At 38.8% G+C, this 27,256-nt stretch overlaps 1 protein-coding gene across 2 annotated transcripts in view; it reads right to left on the bottom strand.

The window, feature by feature from the left end:
• The window catches only part of CDC123 (cell division cycle 123), a 35,332-nt gene that overhangs the window by 7,616 nt on the left and 460 nt on the right, over nt 1–27,256 (bottom strand). The window contains exons 2-10 of one of the 2 annotated variants that reach the window (XM_087764916.1): nt 26,344–26,415; nt 23,989–24,043; nt 23,135–23,167; nt 19,453–19,548; nt 18,628–18,734; nt 10,121–10,169; nt 8,382–8,457; nt 5,259–5,381; nt 1,554–1,582 (exon numbers count right to left, since the gene is read on the bottom strand). In XM_087764916.1, the coding sequence (XP_087621042.1) occupies nt 1,554–1,582; nt 5,259–5,381; nt 8,382–8,457; nt 10,121–10,169; nt 18,628–18,734; nt 19,453–19,548; nt 23,135–23,167; nt 23,989–24,043; nt 26,344–26,415 (640 nt within the window). The remainder of the gene's footprint in view (nt 1–1,553; nt 1,583–5,258; nt 5,382–8,381; nt 8,458–10,120; nt 10,170–18,627; nt 18,735–19,452; nt 19,549–23,134; nt 23,168–23,988; nt 24,044–26,343; nt 26,416–27,256) is intronic. The other variant, XM_087764917.1, reaches the window with a different exon arrangement.

Raw genomic sequence — 27,256 nt, 5'->3', positions numbered from 1 at the left:
ATGCTGAAGTGTTGCTCCTCATTTTCCCTGACAGGATCCTCCAGTCTGACGATCTGAGCCTGGGCAGGTAATTTTCATTACCATTCAGCGTGGCTGTTTTTAACCCATAGCCCGATTTTAGGTACCTACGTTAAAAGCCGTGCTGAGTAACAGTACAATAGTTGTTTTCCACATGACACGCATTCCTGTTTAGTTTCTGTTTTGTGACCTATGGCATGGTTTACTATTACACAATTACAAAATACTTTAGCAGCATTCAAAGTCAGAATCAGGACTTACTACAAATACTCCCAACTCAACTCAAATGAAGACCTTCTCCAATCCCATAACTGTAAACAAGTCAAAAAGTGGGACTCGTAAATGTATATAGCAAAAGTATATAGCCCTTTTTTTGCATTTCTGTTTTAGGATTTGGAAAAAAAATTAAGCTAAAACAAAGACTTACTTCTCATGCACTAATGTGATTCCCCAAATCAGGTTTGAGATTTAAGGCTACATAATGCGTTTTTGGTTGTGGTTGCTTTTAAAACAATAGATGTATGTCTCTCAAGCACAATTCATCTGACCTGTGTCTCTCCATTGACACTAGGAGAGGTCAAGGTGACTAACTCTGAAGTTCAGATGGGACATTTCTCCCCACTCTGTCACTATCTGGATGTTCAGGGTTCTGATCTGCCGAGCACTCAGAACCACAGCTGGAGCAGTTTGAAAAAAAAAAAAATAATAATTAGCTTCCATCTGTCACAAACTGGGCACACCACATTCATATACTCTTTTAACAACTATGCCCTATCCCTTCCTAGCCTAGACTTCCATATACGAAGTACAAGTTATCATTTTCCAACCTCACACAGATAATCTGAAGAACTATTAATGACTAGTTTCAATGAGTTCAGATGCTCTAGGGAAAAACATCACAGGGGGAATTAAAAAAAAAAAAAAAGCAGCCCAAGGAATGATTTTTTGTAAGAATCCCCCCATATTTTTTTTAGTGAGCAAAATACCACCCCCGCCTTATTTTTTGAAATATCACAGCCATTCTGGCTAATGTTCAGATACATTTCCATCAAAAGCACCTAGAGTAAGCACTATGCAGAGGGAACCTTAGCAACAGGTAGTGCTTTGCTAAAACAATTTAGTAATGTTGCATGATATTGATTAAGTACCCATCTTAAAAGGAAACTAAATTGCCTTCAGTAGACTCACAGAACTGACAGAACTGCAGCTGAAGCCAAAATTATGTGCTTTAAGACAGACTGCTTCTCTGGAAGGTATTTACTAAATAATTACATCACTGTCACAGACATATTTACACCCCTAATCCTATTATTCTCCCACTGTGCACAATGTCTAACATCAAAAAAGACCTGGAGAACAGAATGATAACATCAAGTTGTTTGTTTGTTTGTTTGTTTGTTTGTTTGTTTGTTTGTTTTTTCCCCCACCCAGGACCACTTCTAGGAAGACGAAGCTAGTATTTGCTTCATCTCTGTAGCATTTCAGGAATAGTTTCCACAGAATAAACAGTTATATACAACCTATTGTTCACTTACCCTGCTGTCTCTGTACACATCAAAAACAACTGAAAAGGAGGAAAAAAAAAAATGTTAATTTTAAAAAGATATACAATTTCACAGAAGATGTCTAAATCTGAATGGATACTTGTGTACACAGCACAACCTGCAAAGTCAGTATGTCTAAAGAACCGCAAGTCAGAATTAGGTTCATTTCCAAGAGGGAGCTGATAACGTTTAAAGAACTAGTGTTAATGCACCGAGAGATCGGCTGCTGGGTTTTTCCATTTAACGCTGGTTTCTTCTGTTAATTTTCCCCTCCCAGTGAAGAACATTTGATAAACTCTTAGCACAGAGAGAAGCTCATCGTCGACGTTACTGCTGTCAGTTTACAGCAGAATGGAGAAATTTCAAGGAAGGATCAAGACTCCACTGTGCTAGACACTGCACAAACATTTAATATGAGAAATTTCCTCCTTGAAGGAGATCAGGACTTAGCAGATAACAAGACTAACAGGTTGTAGGAACAAAGAGGTTGGTGGGCGTGCTGAGGAGGAGGTGGCAGTGAAATGGCTATGTTTAATGTAACCCAGAGCAGATACAGCACACCTACCCATTATCAACAACTCTTTCAAACAGACCCTTTGCTACTCGGTGACTGACGCAAAGCTGCCGTGCGTAGCTCCATTGTTGTCCCTCCCCTTGACTTAATTAAGCGTGACTCTTTGTACATGCATCTTTCTATTAGCTTCTGTTCTGTATGGCTAAACAAATCTTTGTCTTTCTATTCAGCTAGGGAAATGGACAGATAAGCATTCAGGCATGACTACATGCAGAAGTTGTACCAGTTTAGCAGAAGGAAAGAAAAAGAAAAGACAGATTTTAAAAACATCTCAAATGCTGTATTGTCACTTCCTTCACTAATAAGGAAGGGAATATTTCTGCTAAGAGATTTCCCAATACATGTGGGATAAACTAAACTCAGGATATGACTGAAGAACACTTGAGCCTCAGCGACTACTCAGGAAGCTGCCCGTCAGTAACGGGGACGTTGATTGATCACGTTCATGCATATAAAGCTACTCAGCAGCTTAATCTAACATTTCATGCAAAGCTGGCTGGGCTAAGGGCAAACCACAACTCAACAGCACCAAAGCCAGTCACGTAACTCTTTTTGACCATATAGGCTAAAAAATCCACACAGCTTTTTGCACAAGCTCAGTTACGTCAATTTGAAATGTCACTCCGGAATTAAGTGCTATGATTTTCTTGAGAAGACAAGCCCTTGGTGGCTAAGTCATCATGTGAAGAGGAGCACAGCAACTCTAAGTTTCTTCTCCAGCTGTTCAACTGAACTTGTTGCCTGTACTGTGTACTCTCATTAGTCATATTTCATTGATGGAAAACTTCCACCTGAGCTTTATTATAAAATGACACCTGTCAGCTTAAAGCAAGCCTATGGCAATCATTGAGGCTAATGGCGTTTAGTGGAATTTACATCCCTGTTAAGACTGACTGCACATAGGTGACTAGTTCAGGACACTCACAAACGCTGAACAGAGAAGAAAACCTGAACTGTTCCCTCTTCTTAGGGGCCACCTCAGGGCAGGAGCATCGTGTGCCAGCCAGACTGTGGTAAAACTTTACCAGCAATTGCTCAAAATGGAGGGTAGGCCAAGGCTCGACTCTACAGTATCGATATCTCCAGAATGCTGCTCTTACTGGGCTCTTATGAAGGGTATTTAGAAGATTCTAACATCATTTAGAAGTATTTATAAAGCATTCACCCATCTGTTATCCTACTGCTCTGACTCTGCAATGCTTCAGCTGCTCTGACTCAACTCTTCCATCTGGAGATGCTACCAGACCAACTGGAAAAAGCAGAGCAAACAGCATCAAAATCCCCAACGAAACAAGAAGTCAGGAAAAAAGCTATAATACCTTTCCTTTTAAAAGCAAACAAACAAGCAAACCCAGATTTTTACTGCTAACAACACATATGCTACCAGACAGTGGATCAAGGGATATGATGGGTGATGAATGAAAGGTGGTAAAAAAAGCAAACAGAAAACATTTTCTGCATGGCATTTCTCTGCAGATGGACAAGTCACCAGCATTTAGTGCCTAAGAACAAAAGGTTAACAAACCTTCATCTCAGAAGGTCACCCTGAAACCTCCTTTTCCCAGAAGGTAACTCAGATGGCATAGTTTTACGTCCTTTACATAAGATGACACTTCAGACCTTTCAGTTCACCAGACAGCAGTTTCGGAGCCTAAATCTAGGCATGAATTTCCAAAAATAGTGCCCCGAATTCTTATCTATCAGTTGATTACATACCCGCTGAAATTATGCCGGAACACAGAGGAAAATTAAAAGACAGTAATCGGAATGTCAGATCTATATGACTGATCTTACTTCAAAACGTTAGGGCTATGGACCTATTAAATTAGTATACTGATTTCCAGACTACTAGTCTTCTCCAAGCAGTGGCCCTTGAGAACTTCTCTGGACTGAAATAAAGGAACCCTGCAGAGTGAAATTATTAAGAATTTTAATATAACAGAGACTGGCATTAGAAGGTATCTTTTTCAGAAACCCAGAAAGAAGAGATCTATTTGATTGCTCGGGTGGCTCAGCAAAATACCTAACGATGTTCAAAACTTACCTGAAGGTTGAGTTTTCAAAGCTTTATAGAAGACAACACAACTGCCAGACAATTCTCATATTTATGTATTTTACTAAACTGAGGTTTGGTTCATGCCAGACCCAATTTAAATTTGTTCATCATATTTTTCACCACTACTGATCACCCATCACAACCAAACACTATTCAATTCTCACTAAACCATGTCAAGAAACTGTTTCCAATAAAATTTGCAAAGGACTCCACATTTAAAGAACAAGACAATTTACTTGGGCTGCTTAGGTGTATCAAATACTGTGGCCTTTATTCAAAAGTTTCAGCAGCTAAACTGCTGTGCGCATCAATATTCTAGGAGAAATTATTATAACTTCTTGAAAAGAAACTTACAAATCCTTTCTTCAAGGAATAATACATCAATAATTTAGCAGCAAACATCTGACAACATCTTTATAAACAAGTATTCTTACTGCTGAATACCTTTTTTTAAGCATTTCCTAACTCACTTCTCAGGTTTAGAATTTTTCTTAACTAAAAACAAGTGTTAGGGGAAAAAGCCTTCAAAAAAAAAAAAATCATTATGCCTTCTGAAGGGCTAATTCACCCATTCATTGTGTTTTCCTGAAAAGCTCCAGCCTATTCCTTCAGGGTTTTTGGGTATTTTTGTTGCCAATTTTATAGCCATTCAAAAACTACTCAAGTTAAAAAGAACCAAGCCCTGTGAAAGCAATAGCTATGAAGAGAGAGATGATATCCACAGACTTAAAATATTAGGGATGCCATTATTTATTGAGAAGTACTCGTTTTAACACTGATCTCCAGAAGTAAATTGGAATTTAGCACATTGCAACTCGGTGCGCTGTGGAGGAAACGAGCCTGGCTTAGCAACAGCAAGGGAGCGGGAGGACAGGTCTCATTTCTATGGAGTTTGCCCTGCAAGCCCTTTCAATTTCAAACCTCTCAGTACCCTGCAAAAGAACTTCAAAGAGTTAATTTCTGAGTCTTTGTAACTATGCGTGCAATAAGTATTTAAAAACCTTCATAAACATCCTCTTTCCCTCCCCCACACTCCCCTTGCTAATTGAAGTCTTAAGATACTTACAGTCTTCATCCAAGAATTTATACTGTATGTGTTTCTGGAAAAACTCCTGTATCGATCTACAGATCTCCTCATGTTGCTTAGAGATGTGATCGTAGTATTGAGTGTAGTCCCTCTGTGATATACCTGTCAATAATTTTAGTTGATTATAAAGAGCTTTAGGCATGCAAAAAACCCAACCAGACAAAATGCGGTTATGAGAGACATGCATGTCATCTATATTTCAGAAGACAGGGTTCTCCCAAATTTCAACCATTAAGAATTACTTACTGTTTGGCTTTATTCTCCAATATTTAAAGCACTTCCATTAGGAATTTTTTCCTTGAACAGTTCTGCCCTACATTTTGTGAACCTCATTTTATATGGACACTCTGACTATTTTAAAGTGAATTTCAGGAGGAACCTTTGCCTGCATTTAAGTTTCCAGTTTCTGTCTTTTCCTTTCAGTTTTATTCCCCCTGGTTACTCTGGTCAAAAACCTTTTCTGTTCTGCACATTAGATGTAAGGACCAGAATTTGGTCATGAAATGAAAGGGGTAGAGGCCAGGCTTGCACATTAGCAAAGACGATAGATCCTAGCGTATCATAAAGATTCTCATTTAACCGATTTTTTAAGTGTGGAATAAAGCATGCCTGTTTGATAAGGCACTACAGGTGAAACCTTAAATCCTAAAATCAACGCGATGGCATGCAGTCTAGTACCTTATTTCTTCCATTTGCCCCCCTCGAGGGCTGTCTTGCATATCTGACATTAGATAAACTATTCCAGCTACATCACAAGCTCTTAATTTCAGACATTTGTTTGTCTACAAGACAATAGTTTAAGCTGACATCAACAGGATTATACATTGCATGCATCTTAAGTGACAGAAATTCTCCTACAGGATGTGTCAACATAAGCCACTGCAGTTCCCTGCCGGACAAATGTCAAATCAAGACCTGTGCCATCACTGCAGAATGAGTAACTCATGCTATTTAGGAAAGAAAAAGCTAGAATCCCCCAAGAAAGATGCATCAATGATGGCAGTTTGCTGTTTTAACCATATACAAAACAGAGATTAAGTTATACTTTAAGACAATGCTGACTACCTCCAAAGATGCGCTCTTTAAAAAAGTTCATACAAAGTTTATGATGTCAGTGGAACTTTGAATTATTAATACCACTGCAAAGCCTAACTCAGGTCTAAAAACAAAAACCAAGAGATGGTGGCATCTCAGGGGATGCAGATGTATAACTGGAAAATCATTCACTATACTGTGCAAGTATCACTCCTTAGTTTGACTGACAGGCTTATTAATTTTAAGAGCATGGGAACATATTGTGAAAAATCTTGGAACTGTCTTCAGAAATGCAGCTGGAGTGCTAGCTAAAAAAAACCCATACTGGTAGATCTACTATTTCAAAACCTAGTAGTGAAATATACAGAGTGTTTAATTAGCCGGTATACAAATGCTCTGAGGTATCTGAAAGTAAATATCACTCTCTATATATATTCTATAATAAATCTACATTCAAATGTTTTAGAGGTTAATACAGTGATGCATATCTCTGGCAGTTGTGGTGTTCCAGCAGCACATAACAGGACAGGATTCAGCTCTTCCCCCTTCAGAAAGCTATGCCAGTAGCCATTAAGCAATACCGGCTTAATGGAGAAGCTCTGCTATTAGCAAGATAAACTCTGTTACAGAGAACTGTAATAAACCCTGCAATTGGCATGGATGGAGAGAGAATGGGAAGATGAGCTTAGAAGCACCAGAAGGAACAGCCAAATAAAAGGGCTATGAGAATTGAGAATGGTATGTGTTGACAGCACCTAGATTAGCACATCCCAAAACATCTATGTGCGGCTCCATAGGACACCCAGATCAGGAAACAAAGAACAGGGAGTACGTTCCTGATGATTCACAGAGGTGGGACAGGATGGAGCGACAAATTGCTGACAGCTCCTAACAGGTACAAAAAGGCACATCCAAAACAAGCACATAGTCACCATGCTGAGAAGCCAGGAAAAGCAACGAGGACTAGATAGCTAATATCCCTTCCATGTCATCACAAGGAATCCTGGACAGACCACTTGTATATATGCATCTTGGTGCTTGTGAATATGTAGGTATGAGACAGACAAAATGAGCAAACTTGGTTTCATTCTAAAGCAAAAAAAAAAAAAAAAAATCACCTTCCTTCCTATAAAGTCTGGATTAGAGCTTTGCTACATCACTGCTATAAAATTTGCTTGTTAGAACAGTTTAAGCAGAAGGATTCAATCTTGTTAAGGACAAATGTGCACCAGTCCTGTGCTATTTACATTTCTGTTCATCTTTAAAGATTCCATGGTAGACCACACCAAAAACTAACTCAAACTCCAGAACAGTATTTAGCCTGAAATTAAGCCCCTCAATCCAAGCACCTGTATGTGCACTAGACGTCTAAGCTCCTGCTATAGTCAGCAGAGAATAGTCAATACACCCAGAGGAGTATAATTCAGCTAAATTTACCCTAGAGCTGCCTAAAATACATGCTCTAGCACAATCTGCCTGTCTTCCAGCTGTCACAGGTCTCCCGATGCACCCACCAGCTCTTTGCATGCCACGGATACCCTAGCTGTTCAGTGCCACTTGAAACATTTTACATTAGGATTTTGAACCAGAGTAACAGATCAACAAGTTTTCTGACTAAGCTACACTGAATGTAATATGAGCTCAGACACCTCGTACACCTGTAGACACGTTCTGACCTCCCCAACTTTCTGCATCCACGTGGTCACATTTTATCAGCAGAATACCTAATTGCCTCTGTATTCATTCTGCAAGTGGGAGATGATGCAATTTGCTCCTGAATATAAAAGAATCACGAAACAGCCTTTGGGTAAAGTTTCTGAATTAGCAATTAGAATTAAGAATATTCCCACTGTAATATTGAGCACGCTATGTCATCAGGCTTTCAAGTACAGTGGAAGGAGAAACATGACGTGCCACATTTTAAATTACAGAAAGAAGAAGAAAACGTTAATTCCAGAAATGAGGTGTGTTAAGAAAGAACTTTCTGCATATTTAGTGCTAATTCAAGGAATCAGAGAACCTCCTCAGAACTTCACCTAATAATTCTGTCTTTACGAAAATCCTTACCTATAAGCTTGTTCTCCTTGACAAAGCATCTGAATTCTGCACCAGGGATTAGTTCACACCATTTGCGAAGAACAAGCTATAGAGTAAAACCACATGATAAAAGTATTGTTTCAGAAAAGTAACAGGTAACTTTTTGTCAACGGGTATATTTTCCAGATCTACAGTTTTGCTGTAATGATAAGACAACCTCTGAAGTTATTCCTGATACAAGAAAACAAAACCATCTTAACCTGCAGTTCACATAATTATCTGAGCAAATACTACAAAGCAATTAGACTTAATATTAATTTCATAGAATCACAGAATGCTTTTGGTTGGAAGGCACCTTTAAAGACCATCTAGTCCAAACTAGTTCAAAGCAGAAACGTTCAGAGTGGACATAAAAAGAAACTTTTTCACTGTGAGGACTGTCACGCATTGGAACAGCTCCCTCATAGAGGCTGCGCAGCCTCCATCCACTGAGGTTTTCAGACCAGATTTGATAAAACGCCAAGGAACCCAATTTGATCTCGTCGCTTACCCGGCTTTGAGTGTGAGAATGGACTAGAGACCTCCTGAGGCCCTTTCCCACCTGAATTATCTTATGTTCTTCCACTTTGTATGGCATTTATAACTGTGAAATTATTGATGAAACAACTTCAAAGTTACATTAATGATAAAGCATGGAAAACAAAAAAACCCTGCTGTACAACACAACAAATCTGTCATGGAATTGGCAGAAAGTCGCTCCCTAGTCAAAAGAGCTGATGAGCAGAATTAAATTTAACCAAATCAACCTCTATTCTGGTATACACCCAAGCAGAATTCTGTGACGCCTGTGAAGGCGCAAACCAGTTAAAATAAGGACATGGGATAGAAATAGTAACCAAACTATTATAGTCAATAGGACAGACTGCCTGGCAATTAAAGCATATCTCTGGCACTTTCTCAAGCTTCTGCATTTCTTAAGCTGAAGTATTCAGATGGATCCATTATTTTGAGGGCCTCAATTACTGCTCAGGGGTACTGGAAAATCCCAACACCTATCAACCGCAGTAGAAAAACCTCAGTAATCAAAGGTGACACTCCTAATTACAGTGCAAACATTAAACTCTTCGTTCCAACTTTCAGATGTCCTGTATTTTTAAAGCACGTTAAGATAGTGCTTTAAAAAAAAAAAACTGAGTTAATTCACTTTTCTAAAGTCCTTTAAGCCCACAGGGTGATGACAAATGCTATATTTACATAAAAATTATTAGAGACATGACTAGATGCTACCATAAAAGCTACAGCACCACAGGAACAGTTTAAAGCATTGTTAATATCTACACTGCTAACTTAACATTTTAATCTGGTAACAAGCATCTGAAACAAGATATGATGGACTACTTCAGTTCAGGATGTCCCCAGCCCCTACAGCTAGCTTCTCTCTTTGTAACCTCAGTTGTGATATTCACAAGCAGCATACTATCAAGAATATACAACTATCAGCTACTGAACTTGTCCTTCTTGGCAAAACCTGACAGACATGAGAGGAAACCGCAAGGAAGCGTCAAAAGTCTGAACTTTATCTCATCTCTGATTTGTAATTAAATGAACTCCTTATGACCTGTAGTGCTTAACCAGGCTTCCCCGCACGGCCCAAGCAACACAATTAAAACAAACGAAAAAAATTTTATGGGCACATACCCAAGCACAAATGGCAGCCTGCCTGTGAGCAATTCATGTAAATTACCTAGAAATCATGCAAAGAGTCTTACCTCGTAGTCCAAGGAAGGATCAGGGGAATCATCAGTACAGTGAATAAATCTGGAAAAGTAAGGCACAGGCATCAAAATCTGCTTTTACATATAAGATTTTGGCCATAGTGAGAAAAATAAACCTGACCTGTGAATGACAAAAGCTACTGTTAAATTATCTCCAAGACATACAAACCAAGTAAATTCAAGATATCAATAACAAACCTCCTTGGGTGGGGAGGAATTCTCCTCTTTTCATCTAGCGTAATGTGGAAGCACTTAAATTTGGACAGGGACGTGGCTAAAATGTCAGTGTTTATCCATTGTTGAGGTTTTTTTGTTTGAATCAACAGTGCTGTTCCTTTCCTCTTTGTTGTTATGTTGGCATAACTGGATTCTCAAAGAACCAGATAAACTTGAACAATCTAACCTAGTTTCATTGCAGCATGTTTTCCCTAGTACTTTTAGTGTTTAACTTCCTAAACCACACAACAGAGACACATCATCATGCCTTACAGCAGTTCATTTCCATGAATACGGGATGCAAAACAGCGCCACTCGGCACTTCTGATTCTGCAGCACGGTATCTTTCTAAATTAAGAGCCTTAAGAAATACTCTTACAAATCTCTTGAGAGTGGGAATAAACAAAACTATTTCCATAACTGCAAGCAGATGTCAAGGTTTTGTCCCTTGTGAGTAGCTGACTCTCTGTGCCGCCTTTCAGGAACTACCAAGAAAGGAGTCACTTATACCCAAGCCAACTTCTATGGACCTTTTTGTCGGTTTACAGCAAACTTTGCAATAAATCCTGTAACTTTCACAGGGAATTAGCAAAAGAACATGCGTTCTCCTTCCAAGTGTACTCTCTGATCTTACTGGCAACAAACTACTTTGATGCACAGAAGAACTGTGTAAAGGGTTGCTGCTGAGCAATAGTCTTAAATGGCAACATTTATGCTATCTCCCTTTGGCACCGAACTTAGTTAAGCAATCCAAAAGTCTAACGTCTCTAATACAAGCATTGCGTTTGTAAGACATGGCTGCCCAGCCTTCGGTTTGAAGCGAAAAGCTATTGTAAGAGTTCATTCAGTATGCAGCCAGCAGAAATAAATTTCACACATTTTAGTTTAGACTTTAATATCCACGACGTGCAGAAAAGAAGGGCGATAGCAGGCATGCTTTCCAAAAGTACTGTAATCAAACAGATCATATATATCTGTAAGCCTATGTAAACAGATAACATCCTTCAACTACAGTTTATATTCCCTGCAATTTAAGATCTGTCAAGGCAACAGAAACAAACTCATGAGAGCTTGCAGTTTTGTTAGACTCAAAACTCCTCCCTTACTAGCATACATGCCTGCCATGCTCAAGGAAACATCCCCCACACACAAAACCAATCATAGACTGTATGTAAAAAGGCAGCTGAAGTCCCGCACGTGGAGTTTTACAGTCCCTGCACGCTAGGACCTGTATTACCTTTCACAGACTTCCATATCTGAGATCGAGGTACCCGCAATCTGCTTCATTTCAATAACATGCAGTCTTTTCCAGCAGTCAAAAACCAGCCTTAGGAACAATCAAAATTATCCCCTGCTCAACCCTCAAATATTTTGGGTGAGAGCTATGTGGGGAAAGATACTTCCTCTTTCCTTCTAAGTCAGAAAATAAAATCCTTGGGTGCCATCCCAAGCCACACAGGCTGCTCAGGTGTTGCTGCCAAGTCAAGCAAACAGGCAAAATGGTGAATATAGACAAAAATACTGCAAGATGCAGTAACGTTGTTTTTCTTGAGCCTTAATGACACAGGACTGAGTACAAATGAGGAAAAAATGGGAGAACGCAGTGGAAGACAAAATAAACGCAGGTTTTTGTAGTCTCTTTTTCCTTCTAGATAGTATCATGAGTTTTTGTCAACAAAAGGACATTACTACTACCTCTTTTTTGGGGGTAAATTTTGGGCAACTTGAGGTAGTTGCAATTTTATGTTTTTTTTATATATATATATTTATATAATATATATTAAATATATATTTATAATATTTTTATTATTTTTTATATTTTTATTGTAGCATTAATTGTCCAGACCCAGCTGAATTCGTCTATTATATATGGCCTTTTGATCATAAGAGGCAGAAGGCTAAACAGGGTTTCTTTAATCCACATCCTATTCAGGTTTGGAGGTACCTGAAAGAACGATCAGAAAGACTTCGGGAACCCAAAACTCAGAGATAACTGCGCTCTCTTTTCTGAAGCCTTGGAAAATTGTCATTTTGAATACTACTAAAGGTGAAGGCATTAGACTCTACTGCTTATAGGCCTTGCGCTGTGGTCAACAGCTTGTTTACAGATTTATACTTAGATGTCAAGAACAGAAGGATCAAAGTCTCTTTATATGTAGCAGCTGTATATTAATCTCCAAACGCATATACTTGACAACTGGACACACTACACGAAGCCATTACGCAGTTTAGTTTTCAACACTGAGAAAAGCAATTTAAGAAGGTTTGTAAGACCTCCAGTACCTTTCCTGCTAAGAGAGCCATGAACTCATTTGCAAATCACTGAGATTATTCTGTGGATAATAAATTATTATGAATATAATGAGAATTGTAACAGTTATTCTGTACCTGACAGTTCCCCTGCTATCATCTCACAGTTTATTTTAAAACCTTAATAAAAAAAAAAAAAATCAAGGAGAAACTTTGAACAGCCTTTGAACTGCATCTTTATTTCTGGAATACTGAGCCTTGCTGGAACTTCAAGGACTAAAAGAAATAGGAAATTCATGCACCATTCAAAAGAGGATCTTGTACTACACTGTAAATTGCTAGGAAAAACGGGATGTGAGTAAAACCTCAAGAAGAAAAAACCAAAGGCCTCATTTTCCACATCCTCTCGTGTGGAACTGCCTACCTCAAAATAGATTATACTAAAGTCTAAACCAACAGCTACTGTTCTTGCAAAAAGGTATCCTGAGTGCCAAGTCACATCTTCATGAGCCAACACTGCCTCCTATGTTCTGTTAGAAGAACACAGGCTGTTATTCCTCCACATCTCAGAAAAAATTTATAATTTCACTGTAATTTGTAATGCAGTATTGTCTTGGTTTCAGCTGGGATAGAGTTAGTTTTCTTCCTACCAGCTGGTAGAGCGCTGTGTTTTGGATTTAGGATGAGAATAATGTTGATAGCGCACTGATGTTCTGGTTCTTGCTGAGCAGAGTTTACACTGGTCAAGGACTTTTCAGCTTCCCGGGCTCTGCCAGGTGCACAAGAAGCTGGGAGGGAGCATAGCTAGGACAGCTGACCCAGACTGGCCAAAGGGCTATTCCATACCATATGACGTCATGCCCAGTATATAAGCTGGGGGAAGAAGAAGGAAGGGGGGGACATTGGGCGTGATGGCGTTTGTCTTCCCAAGTAACCGTTACGCGTGATGGAGCCCTGCTTTCCTGGGGATGGCTGAACACCTGCCTGCCGATGGGAAGCAGTGAATGAATTCCTTGCTTTGCTTTGCTTGTGCGCGCGGCTTTTGCTTTACTCATTAAACCGTCTTTATCTCAACCCATGAGTTTTCTCACTTTTACTCTTCCGATTCTCTCCCCCATCCCACCGGGGGGGGAGTGAGCGAGCGGCTGTGTGGTGCTTAGTTGCTGGCTGGGGTTAAACCACGACAAGTATTTAGAAGCATTAAGTCTGGTACCAAAAATGTAGTCAGAATGCTAGCTTAAAAACAAAAAGGATTGAAACATCTGCTAGGTTTCAAAGTTAAACAATGTGCTTAGGAGCCTGATGGGCTAAACCTCACTCAAGAGCAGACTTTCACAATTGTTCTCAGAAAGAGGCACTTAAATTTTAACCAAGCCCTCTTATAAACACCTAAATAAAAAAAATTAATTCTCCTCTCCTGTTCCTTTGTATCTTGCACATTAATACATTTGGAAACTTTTCCTTGCCCCGGTGGGAGTTGTTTCACTTGCTTCGTTAACCTAGCAGATATTTCTTACCTAGCAAATGTGGCATAGGTGGTCCCTTCGCTCTGTTTCCTGGGCTTAGGCAGGGTTGAGTGGCTGCTTTTAGACTCTTGACTTCACCTGTCTAACCAGCTTCTCGAAAAGGTTTCAGGAATGAACTTGTGGAAGTAACAGGTCCATAGCACCAGCTGGTCCAATAAAATACTGAGAGTCAATTTACAACACTAAAGTGCACATGAGGAACCAGCCATTCTTGCACATGACCCATAGTGCCCCTCTATAATACATCAAAGGGCAATCCCTGCAATAGATGTTCTCTGCATTAGGTTGCTTTTCAACATGGTTGAACTTACAGGACTTCTTATTTCACCTCTACGGTTGTGATTATTAAACAACTGGAAAAATAAGAACATTTTAGGGTTCAAAATCCCAATAGTAACATCTGCAGATTTAAAACATCCAGTATTGCCCTACAGAACAGGAACAATCTCCGAAGTTTGACAAAATTTCCAAGGTTTATTAACAAGCATGATATAACACGCTTATCTTATAATTGAAAGGGCATTATCATATCATTAAAACTATTGCTAATATTTACACCAGTCTCAAGGTGGGCAATCATGTCTTAACAAAACGTAGGCCACACATTCTAACAATAAGGAAGAAAACTGTGTTCTAAACCAATAAACTCAACAGGGCTTTAAAAGGATTTTTGTTCAAAAGAGGAGTTTTAATCACTTAACAGAAATCCCAATTAGAAAGGGATTTTTTTTATCACATATCCACAACACTAAGTTTTTGAAAGCCTACATTAAAACCTGAAAAGTTAAGGATCACACCACCCACAAGTCTTTTTGTGAACTCAGCTAAGTAAAATGCAACGCTTATTTTGAAGCAGAAACAACATCGACTACATTAACGACTGCATCGCTCTGAAGTCTTTGTTAACTTATACAAAATTAACAAGAAGGAAAGTTAACTCATTATTCTGAACTTTTCAGCCAAACAAAGTGTCAACATCATGAGAGAATCCAAACATTTAAAATAGTCAAAGCTTATCTAGTCATGCTTAGTATATTTGCATGAAGGTCATATTTTTTAATGGTTTGTATTGAAGTATTGCATAGCTGAAGTTTTCTTGGAACTTGAGACAGTTGAGAATTACAGCAAGGGCAGTTCCGTGACCTGAACAATGTATAGATCGATATCAGATAAGCAGATAGGAAATGGGAGAGGAAGGAAGAGGCAAAGAAAGTGGTTTGCCTTAAGTCCCACATCACTGGCAAAGCTGGATTAAAAAACAGATCTTCAAACTGCCATCAGAAAGTCTTTTCCATATTATGACCCATGAAGTGGATTTTTAAGTTAATACAATTGCACAGAAAACAAAACCAAAAAATAAGGGTATAAACATTTCAGCTGTTACTTATGCAAGGCAAGAAACTTTTAGACCATACTGAGTATTAATGAAAGAAGTAGAAATATAGTGCATTTTATCCTCGCTTTGAGTAGCCCTTCCAAGGGATTTGGATGTATATGTATCCAATTTTCATTTGTTCAGCACTTCAGGTTCCTATGCCAGCTACATTTTTAATTTCTGCTTGCTAAGGGCTATGGAACTGGCAGCTAATCAATAGTATAATTAAGGAAGACCACTGTTCTGATTCAGCAATAATCATTTCACTGTTTGGGTGGGGACATTTTGTACAAATAACTTGGTAATTTAGAAATATCATGCACAGACTGGACAATAATATCTGCTTTAATCAAGTACATCACCTTCATAAAATATAAGATACATAGAGACCCAAGTGATTTTACACATTACACACGTTCCCCTAGTCATAAGTACGACTTCCAATCAAATTCACGGAAACCACAAGGCTGCACTGCCCCTATTAACTCTACCTTACCAAAACAACAAAGCCTGTTCTGACAAACAAAACAAAACAAAACAAAAACAACCCCATAATCCAAATCTATACCAACATCAGATTAGACTTTATAGGAAGGGAAATAAATACAACACTTCTCAAATGAAGCTTGACCTTGAGATTAGGTGATGATCCCACAAGCATGTCACAAGGTTTGCTTATTTACCACCCACTAGGTGAGCTGTGCTATCTGGCCATGCATGCGGTCTTACCGCACTGGAAAAGGAGTCTAAATGGATTGGACTAATGCAATTTGAGGTGCTGTATTTCTGCTAGAGGTTACTCTCCCACAGCAGGATCAGTAGAAAAGAGCGTGCCTGCTACAGGCTGCTCAGCCACTAACTACTGTTCCTAGTCTGGTGTGAACTTAAGGTGAAATTACTGATGGTTCAAGTTAACACCCATGCTGTGAAACCTCAAAACATAGAAGCTGGAACGCATTCATTGCCTCTACCACTAAGTCAGAGCTGTCTGCAGAGGGGCAAAGTGAATAGTTGAGGCACTAACTTTACCTGATACGAGATAAAACCTGACAGAAAATGCATTGATTTCAGTCCCGGTGAAGGTGGTTGAACCAACTCATTCTAAATGGCATAAACTATGAGCACAAACACGCACAGAGTTGCCACATCTTCTAAATCAAGTGGTGCTTGCTAAACACTTGATTGTGTCCCAAACTCATTAGAAAGTGGGTAACCAAACAGAAATTCTCCAAGGAGCTCAGGATACGTTTTGCTGAACCTCTTCATACATGAGCATAGTAGGATACAGAACCCGTATTATTTAATATTCACAAAGGGATGATACAAAGTGTACAGTTCTTTTCAGAACCACAAGATTCAGTCCTGAAAGCAGTTACAACAAAGAACCAAAGAACACATTAAATTTTAGTGCTCAACCCTCTGAGCAAACTGTCTTCAAGACACCTGGCCAAGTCACCTAGCCTCCCATTAGGGGAAACCATGCAAAAAAGCTCCTTGGTAAGGCACTGAAGTCCTCCAAGTCCTTTACTCACCTCTGAAATATAAACTATAGATTTCTCATCTCCCCCATCCCTTTCATTCTCTGTGATCCCAGAATCATGAATTCTCAATGCTCACAATTGTTTCCCTAGTCCAACATACTTTTCAAACTGTCTTCTCACTCCAACATCTTCTCCCCTCCTCCTCAGTCTCTTCCTCTGCACCTCATAATGTTGTAGGTTAGACACAACGTAAAACCTAGCATCAGACTTGGACTGACAGCGTTGCTAGCACTCCATAAATGCAGAGATAAGGATGAGGATGTTGCTACCTATCATTTTTTTAATGTACCAACAAATTGGGAGAAAAGAGTCTTATCAGAGTTGCAGGAATAAAAAAGGCAGCAGTTGCACAGCGTTAATGCAACTGGTTTCACATTTTAGACAAGACAATTGTTACCAGGTCAAAAGCTACTTAACACAGGACTATTATGCTTGGTAACTCTCTATAAAGCACCTAGAACAAGTGCCCTGCATTTGATTGAGGCTCCTAAATATTGCAGTAATATAAGTAAGCATTGAATAATTAATGGAAGCAATCTCTTGGATTCAAAGCCATGGATTGCCCTTTTCCTTTGAAATTCTGCTTTTCTGAAAAAAATAATAGTAATAATAGTAACAAGAACATTAAATTCCAATAATTTTATTTTCTTGCAGAAAAAGGCTGCAATTTAGAAATCAGTGACATGAATCAGATGCAGGTACGACAGGAAGAAACTGTTCCTATACAATTAAGTACTCTCTCCATGTGAACGGACAAAATAAACCCCAAGCACATCGTATTCGTAATTTTATCTGTAACTATTATCCCTAGTCACAGTTCCTGGAGTGCATTTGTTCAAGAGCTACAAGAACGTAGGTTCAGAAGGAGCTCTAGGAATACATTAGCAGAAGTCTCAGGCATCTTCCAGGCAGCCACACAAACTTCAACAGCTTTAAAATTTGAAAGGGACATGGTAAAGTCATACTGTCTTACCATGAGAAGGGGTACCAATAAGGTAGGTAGCAACAAGTAAGTGCCAACAGGGGTGGGAAGGCAAAAAAACCCCAAGATTAAAACACCTCTTGCTCTGGAAAGCAACTCAATAAAAATGGTCTTAGTCCACAGTGTCATTTTGCATGTACTACTTTAATATAATGTCTTCCTGTTTTGCTTTTCACTCATTTGCACATTAAAAATCAAGAGAATTAATGTAAGAATAAAATGGAGGCTGCTCCTCTCTTGTCAGCTGAAATGAGGTAAACAAGCCTGGTTTACTAGGAAAGAGTCATTCACGGTAAGTAACCGTGAAGATAATTTGCCTCGCAATTCTCTGCACTAAATGGGACCTGGCGTTTATTTTTACATGGCGGAGGGAGATGAAGAAGGAGGGAAGGGACGGAGGGAGCTTCAAAGAACAATTAACTTTTACTGTACCTGAAGCTTATATTACTGTACCTGAACAACTTTTAAACATGAATATGTATTTTCATATCAGATATTTATCTGTAGAGTCAAGAGTAAGACCTTTCAAAAGAACTGAGAAGTTACCCTCAGAGGGTTGGGGTTTTTTTTGACTGGGTATAAATAAGATTGTCTCCTAGAAATCTGCTTACGGTTGAGTGAGGTCACGAGTAATGAAGTCTGAACTCTTGAAGAGGAGGAAGATGTCACTGAGAGCTTTACATTTCAGAGAGCTGTTCATTGCTATCCAGTAGGCATCCTAAACAAAAAAGATTATCCAAAAATGCACCTTTACTAGCAGGAAGGAATGCAAGCTGCGGATCTATCAGCACTAAATATTATGCAACATTTGAAATACATGCAGAAAATTATTTTTTTATTTTGAGGAAAGCTTCATTAGCTGTTACAAGAGACACGATAGTTATTGCTTTTCTTATGAATACTCTGTTGAAAGCAGAGCAAATCCATTTAAAAAAACCTAAGTTTTTGTCTTACTGCATCCAGACACTTTCTTGGAAGGCTTGATTGAACACAAGTTTCCCTTCAGAATATGACACAAACATTTGGGTGCACCCATCCTTAAAGTATAGTTAGAGTACCTAAAAATAACTAGAGGGAAGTTTATTGCTTTTTTATAAAATGTAGGGTTTTTAATCTTTATCCCAGGCAAAGTTTTCAATTAGTATCCTAAATGAGAAGAGTCTGACCATCATACTGTTATCTGTGACAAGGATACAGGGTTTTATGTAAGAAAGCCAGTGCTGTCTTGCATCAGCCTCACCAAACAGTGCACCGTCTAGCTCTAATCCACCAGAACAATTTGCAGTATCGTACTTCACTGATATCTTGACTATCATTCCTTCCTTTATCAGAACCACTACTCTCTTCTACTTTCCAATGCATTAAGATAAAACAAACAAACAAAAAAAATCCTTATGATAACATCTGTTACAAGTTTCGGGAGTCAGCATTCTTACCCTTGGAGCACTCCAGTTAAGTTTTGGAAAAACACTACCACCCAAGGAACTTATTGCTTCTTGAACTTTAGCTGTAAACTCAGGGAATTCTGGTGCCTGGACAAAGAACAACAACAACAACAACAAAAATATCAGTGTCAATACATTTAATAGTGAAATGTAGCCATCCTCTAAATACCATTAGAAATACCTATTGTAGACGGAATAAATGTGTCCAAAATCGGGAACCAAGAACCCCACAAAAATAATGTATTTGTGGAAATAAATCACTTAATAATCAACTACGACATTCTTTCAGTCAGAGAAAATTGAAAATATGTTTCAGTTCTCGCTCTCATAGCAAGATTCCATGAACTTCAGGAAAAAACCTGAAACTTCATAATGTTGATCACAAAAGCTGCAACAGCTGGCAAATGTGCAAGTCAAATAAACAGCCCTTAAATACATACCTGTTGTTTTATACCTGATGGTAGATTATTGCATACAAATAAGATCCAAGAAGATTCAGGAACAAACAAACAAACTTTCAAAAATGGTTTGTTTAGAATTAAGCATCTTTTTAAAAAATTTAAAATACAAATATTGCAGCATTCTGTCAAAGTATTAAAAAGTAGAAAGAGACCAGTTCTGTTTTGTAATAGTTCTCTAGTTGCATTTAGGAGCACAGTAAGAGAGCAAAAGTAAATAAATCAATTCATAGGCAATTTGAGAGACGGCTCCTCATTTAAGCTTTAGTTTTACAAAATGTTGTTAGTAATACTTTAACTAATCAGCTCTTAAATTACATCTTAAAGTAGCTCCTTAACAATATATTGCATCAAAATAGAGGACACACTGCAAAGGTATGGGTTGGACTAGAAAACCTTGTCTTGTAAAGAACATTGTCAATATTGTAAACATAAGATAGGGGGAAAAAAAAACTGCTCAGGATGCTATAAACTCCACTATGAATGTGGTACAACAGAAAAAAACAGATTGCTGACCTTTAAAATAATATGAAAGGATTTCAGGCATATGTCAAAGATTTTTCATGCAAAAGGATTCATAGCAAAAAGTATGTAAGAGCACTATTTCTGTCTGGGTATTTTTAAACTCAACCCAAAGATAACTTCTAGGCTAAAGCTAACTGATGTCTCTAAAACAACAAAGCCCTCACAGCCACACAAGTGATCAAAAAAAGTTCGTACATTTTGGCGTCTCCTTTCTGCAGCCCCCCCCAAATGCAAACACTTAAAAAACCCTCTCACATTTTAGCACAGTGACCTAGACTGACCTTCAAACATTCTGAATCTTTCCTTAGTATGTTACCTAGTCTCCATGGGAAACTACACTTGAAAAACTGAAAAAGGACTTCTTTTACTTTATTTTTAGAGCTTCAGTCAATTCTAGAAATTGTTCCTGCAAGAATAAAGCTCTGCCTCCACTCCATTCTGATCCAATCCCCTCTTGTTTTGACAGAAGTCAGGAGTCACACTACAGATGTAATACCAGCACATACTAAGCCTCCCTGGGGAAATGTTACCATCATGTCATTTGATTAATACAAGTGAAGAAATATACACAAGAGGATGGATCTAAGGCTGCATAAACAAGCTAGATTCTAACATTTCCTAAATTTTGAATGCCTGACTTTGCAACCATCAATATTAATGCATGTTTTTTTCAACACAGAATTTTCTATAATCCTATATTGTAATTCTTCTTCAGAATATAGAAGGGGCAAGGGAAACAAGTTCTCAGGTGAGTCATTAAATCAGAATAATCACAACCACAGCCCACCTTACTGCTCCCTGAGCCGAGAAACCAATAGAGAATTATAACCCCAGATTTATTGTTAGTAAGATACGCAGGCCCTAGGCTGACAGTGAATGGAGAACAGCAGTCTCCAGCCTGTCCCACTATTCTTTACACATTATGTTCCCTAGTGTCTCCCTGTTCAGCTTCCACATTACTTCTTGATCCATTTTCATCTCTTGAGGTAACTCCAGATGCAGCTCCCCACCCTTCTGCATTCTACGCAGGCTGTTTCTTCACCCTCTTCATCACTGTCAAAGTGGTAACAGGCAACACTTAAAAGCACAGAAGACTACTTCCATTCACTCACTGGCCTCAGACTGGTCCCTGGTTTTCAGGTAAAGAAAGGATATTTGCCACAGACAGAGTCTTCAGAGCAATCATGTACAAAATTTATGAGATGGTAAAGAGCACATTGTGAAATTCTACTTTTAGAGTCTCTTTCTTTGATCAAATGTAGGTGTATTTTTGTAGGAACTAGCTACGGGCACAAACCATGTTCATTATGAACCATTTTCAAAGTTCCAGGTTTGGCGAAAGACAAAGTCCTGCCAGTCTCTGAACAAGAGCCACCTTGAAGGCCAAAACACCCCTCTTCTTCCTCTAGCCCGGCTTTTACTGCTGAGCATGATGTTATACGGTATGAAATATCCCTTAAGACAATTTGGGTCAGCTGTCCTGGCTCTGTCCCCTCTCCTTCTCTGGCCCACCCCAGCCTAGTTGCCGGCGAGGGGCTGGGGCAGACTGGGAAAGGAGAAAGCCTTGACGCTATGCAAGCACTGTTCAGCCATAGCTGAAAGTTAACTCCATCCCAGCCAGCCCCAGTAAAATGTTAGCTCTAAAGCTGCAATCCGTACAGAGTACACAATGCTTACCTAGCTAAAGTGAAATCACTTGGCCTATACCCTTCTGATGGGTATCATACCTCTTGATTATGTAATTCCTTATTGTGTCCTACACTATACTAAAACCTGATTCAAAAGTCTGATATTTCTTTAGCAACATTAACATGAGCTTCAGAAAAGATAATATGGATATCAAAATCCTTGTTCTGAATAATTTACAATCTAAGGCATCTACTTTATCAAAGCTTAGATATTTGAAGTGAAGCTATCAGCGTGTGCAAATTTGGCATGTATTAGTTTTAAAATCTAGGCCATAAATTCTGTGCTAGCATACGTACAACTCAAAGCAGGGCTGTGTTTATATTGCACCTAATGCAATGTGAGCAATTCAACACTATGTTGAACATTAGGGAGCTAACAGTACTGAAGTAATAGTATCAATGGTAGACAAGGGACGCAAGTATATTAACTCTGACAATGATAGGGCAACAGCAAGTTTCAAAAAAGATGTAAGAAAGATCAAGGAAGCCTGGTTCGTATCCATCATGATCCTGATTCTAAGCCAGGCACAGTGCAAGGAGAGCATAAAGACAGGAAAAGGGGAAAAAAAAAAAAAAAAACAACAAGATGATAGAAAGAAATGTACTTAGGAGGAAATAATGGCACAGGTGTAAGAGAAGAGCTGTGAAAATTGAGCTGCAGGGGCTTCGTTTCTTCTGCATCCAGTCTGATTAAGTAATTGGGAGATATTCAAAGTGGTGAAAATGAAAGACAGCTATATTTAGAGCCATACTTCGGTTCATTTCCTAGAGTCTAAAAAGTGTGTGATTGTTGAAGAAAAGCATTTTATTTTTAGTTAAATAAAATTAAGCCAGCAAAACTTTAAAAAAGTTACAGACATCTACACTGCCACCCGTCTAGAATGGTCTGAAATATGTTAAATATCGCAACAGATATCTCTAACTGGCAACAAGTTTATATCACAAGGTTGCAGAAAGGATACTGCTGACAAACCCTCATGTTAGGCTTTTACAGGACCTTACCTTAAGCGTTGTTGTATTCTCATCATCTGACCACTGTTAAAAATAAGAACAAATCAAAGGTTACTGGTTTCCTGAGACATCCTTTATCATTTATGAGAACATCAGAATTCATATGGCTTCCTACAACATGTAGATCAAATCATTGCCCTGGAGCTCCTGTAGCATAACATCACCATCCTCCAATTATGGTTGTAAATGAAGACAGGAAAAATATTGTACATTCAGCAGAAGTACTATTCTAAAGTGTGGATAAAAGAAGACACCTATATATTTTAATTGTGATTTAGATCACAAACCTGGACATTTCAGAACTCAACAGAGCCTCCCCTGTTTAAAGCTTATCTCCAGCTCCAGCACTTCCATCCTTAGACCCATGATCCATTAGTTTCACCTCTATTTCTTTTTCATCTCCTTTTTGTACCTTCTGTCACCTTGTGCTTACAACATTTTCCGGTGTTTTTCTTCTAGAATACCCTCTGAGCTATTATGGTCTCAGAAACTTCATTGTTTCTTGAAATAACTCCTCCAAACATACTCCTCCTCCTAATTTTTCATGGCATGAAACAGCATTAAGTTCAATTCCAACATCCTTCAATATTCCCTACTTATTATTACAAATGCAATTATCAAAAAATAAAGAAAAATACAAAAGTCTTCTGTGAAAGAGCACAGAAACATTTTAAACCTTGCCTGACATCACAGCATAAATAATGACGTTTTTAAGTTTTTCAGGGCAACTACCACGTGGTTATGATTTTTGTGAAGTACTCTCCTCACCTATAAATTATGCACAAAATGTTACACATTCTTATTTTTCTCAAGAGACTTGACATTAAGTTGCATTTTATACTGACCTGTATTTCCTCTGCATCGTCACTCCCCTCCTGAGCATGACTTGGCGGATCTTCTCTAAAACAAAAAATTAGCAGGAAAAAAAAATTAGGCACTGGGGTTTGACTTGACCATACACATTGCATTTCCACAGCATCTACCAGATGCTGATCTCAAAATGTTTCGTAAGAAGATTAAGCCTCAAAACCCCTGGCAGAGAAAAATCAGAGCAAGCCAGTACAGAAAACTGAAGACCAAACACCCTGGCGTTAGACCTGGGCACAACCCAAAACACTTTGATTCTTTCAAATTAGCAGATCACTTTCTGCTCTGAAAATGTTATAATTGAAGCTTTTGAACATCCTATTAATCATTCTTTTCCAACTTTACTGTACTCTCACAGAAGCACAAATTAAACAAAGTGGTTTGTTTTTTTTTAAACAAGTTCAATTTAAATTATGCTTTGCCTCCATACTCCTTTTCCAAATAAAAAATTCAAAAAACTTGGGTTTCAGATGTTGACCTGTGAATTTCTGGTTCTGAAAAGAAAATGTCCTCACACTGCACACAGAAGATCCTATGGAAAGTGAACACGCTGTCATTAGCTTCTTTCTGAAAAGTTCCTTTTTCTACACAGGTGAGACCTGCTGTTGTAAACATTAGCATATCTGGGAGAAAACACTTGATTGCAAACATTCCTTTGAAGTTTTAGCTGCCTTTTGAAGTTCTTCAGCCAATATAACTGAGTGTGAAGATCTTAAAGGAGAAGACCAAGCTCTTGAAGAAGACTTATTCACAGCAAGTCAGTGTAGCAAACAGGGTCAGTTCAAATGTACGTCCCTGCCCAAAGTCAACCCTTCAACAAGCTAAGTCTCCGCAGTCGCTTAATGCACTTCCATAGGGATTGAACTATCAATTGTTTTTGAGATCTAGAGGTCAGATACCAGTTCACTGCAGATTAGAAGTGATCTTGGCCTTGACTGCAAGAAGATCACATTCACTAAGAAAGTTCAACTCAGAGAAAAACTGGTTGCTGAATGGGATTTTAAATTGGAAACATCTTAAAAATATAATTTAAGTCCATTATACAGCTGTCCATTATTCCATTGAAGACAGCAGAAATTGTTTGTATAACAGAGCTGTAAAATCAAACCCTCAGTTTCAGCTTTTCTGAAGGCTTATTAAAAAATAAATGGCTGCTGCTCAATAAGTTGCACAATGCTGCAGAAGCAGGTGACAATATTACTCCTTATCCAAAATGGTTTAAAAAACAATTCTAATTTTCCAGATACCTTTTATTAAAAAAAAAGAATTTTAAAATTAAAAACGAACTTTCATCTTTACAAGGTGCTTAAACAGCTTCAATTTTATATAAATTGATTCCTGAGAAATTAGACATAGCTCCCTTACACTCACAGCCTAATTGGTTGCTCTGTGAGAGGCAAACTACCAGTTAGGAAATGATGGAGTGTGGACTGATTTCTCAGTCTGATCATTAACAAGATGTATGTATGCAATAATCATTTTACAAGGAAGCCATACAGTGAGATTCGAAGCAGAAAACAAAGAACAAGACCTTGGTTCTTACCAACTGTTTCTCATATCTATCCACCTCATTTTTCTCCATCCAAAATCTTGGCATAGGTATACATATAGGACATTCAGCCTTGTCATATGTGTGGATTAGATGTATGCAAATGATTATACAAACTCAATAATTACTAAGGTTTTATATATAGCTTATCTTATTGAGAATTAAACTCAGGTAATGTCACTTCAACCCTGGATAAAGCAGCAGGCATGTGAATGGTGTGGGACAGGTCAAGCCTCTGAACTGGAGCTAACCGTATCAGAGCACCCAAACACAAACCAGCAGACTGGGCACCCGAGAGACTGGTAGACTCCGCAAAGAAAGGCAGAGACAAAATGAAAGAACCGTCTCCACTTGGTCTAGAATGAAGTGTATTACATGGAATTGGTGGTGAGGCACTGGCACAGGTTGCCCAGAGAAGTTGTAGGTGCCCCAGCCCTGGAAGTGTTCAAGGCCAGGTTGGACGGGGCTTTGAGCAACCCAGTCTAGGGGAAGGTGTCCCTGACCATGGCAGGGGGTTGGAACCAGATGGTCTTTAAGGTCCCTTCCAACCCAAACCGTTCTATGGTTCTATGATTTTAGGATCTGCATCAGGCACCAGCAAGTCAAGTTTTACTAACAGCAACAGTCAGCCCATTCACATGCTCATACAGTACGAGGTTTACTGCAGCCAGACTGGCCGAATTTAAAAAACTCATTATGCAAAATCTAATATGTGTATACAAAATAGCACTGTGAATATAAAATAGTATCAATGCTTGGAGGGTGGGGGGAAAACATTCTTTACCTTCCGGAAACCACAAGTGTTCCATCATCCAGCAAGTACTCTTTCACATTCTCTGGTAGGGGAAGTATAACACTGGAAGAAACATGAGAATTTATTTAATAATTTACTATTAATATTATTTGTTAAAATAATAACAAGAGTTGAATAAAAAGAATTTTTTTTTAATAGAACATACCTCAACAACAGTATGTTTTACTCTATAACACTATGAAAAAAAAAAATTTCTCTCTCTCCCCTCTCATCCCTTCCCAAAAAGCAATGCCCATTTTCCCTCCAGGGAAGCAGAGGAGAAAGAGGCAAAAATTTTAGATGAAATGCATAAAAATGCCCCATTCCTTCAAAGCTCTAAGAAGCTCAAAGAAAAAGCGTGTGCGGCCAGTGAGGAGACAACACATTGCTCAAACTGAAGGTTTCCCTTCTGAGATCCAAACCAAAATTTGCCTGTACCACCCCAATGTTCCAAAAATGCAGGACTATCACTAAACTTACCAAAAACATGTGTGTGCTAAACACTAAAACCCACACAGGATTAAATGCTTTGATTACTAAAAGCCTGATGTCAGCACTTTTTGATCCAACGGGGCAACCACCTTGAGCCTGACTTTCCTGAGTTACTGGTAGTTCTTGTAACCATCTCACGACCTGCAGCAGCACCTTCGAAACTGCAGAATTTGCTCCAGCTTCCAGAAATACACAGAAACGCCAAGTCAGCCACTTGGTTTGGGTATGTTCAGTTTCTCTGAGCAACCCAGCGGGATCAGCAGTGATGTGGATATCAGCTGGTGCTCAGTGCAGAGTCCCAGAAGGGAGCACAGGGGTGCCTGGGCTGCCCAAAACACCCCCTCAGGGTGCAGGGACGAGACCCCAGCTCCTGGAACTCCAGCTGATGGCTGGATCAAGCCTTCCCCACCTC

This window comes from Nipponia nippon, unplaced genomic scaffold, assembly GCF_047370975.1.
Source record: "Nipponia nippon isolate SJK-2023a ecotype South Korea unplaced genomic scaffold, ASM4737097v1 scaffold_3, whole genome shotgun sequence".
In the NCBI taxonomy this organism is placed as follows: Eukaryota; Metazoa; Chordata; class Aves; order Pelecaniformes; family Threskiornithidae; genus Nipponia; species Nipponia nippon.
Note: the sequence above shows the minus strand (reverse complement) of the source record. Positions and strands in the feature narration are given on the sequence as shown.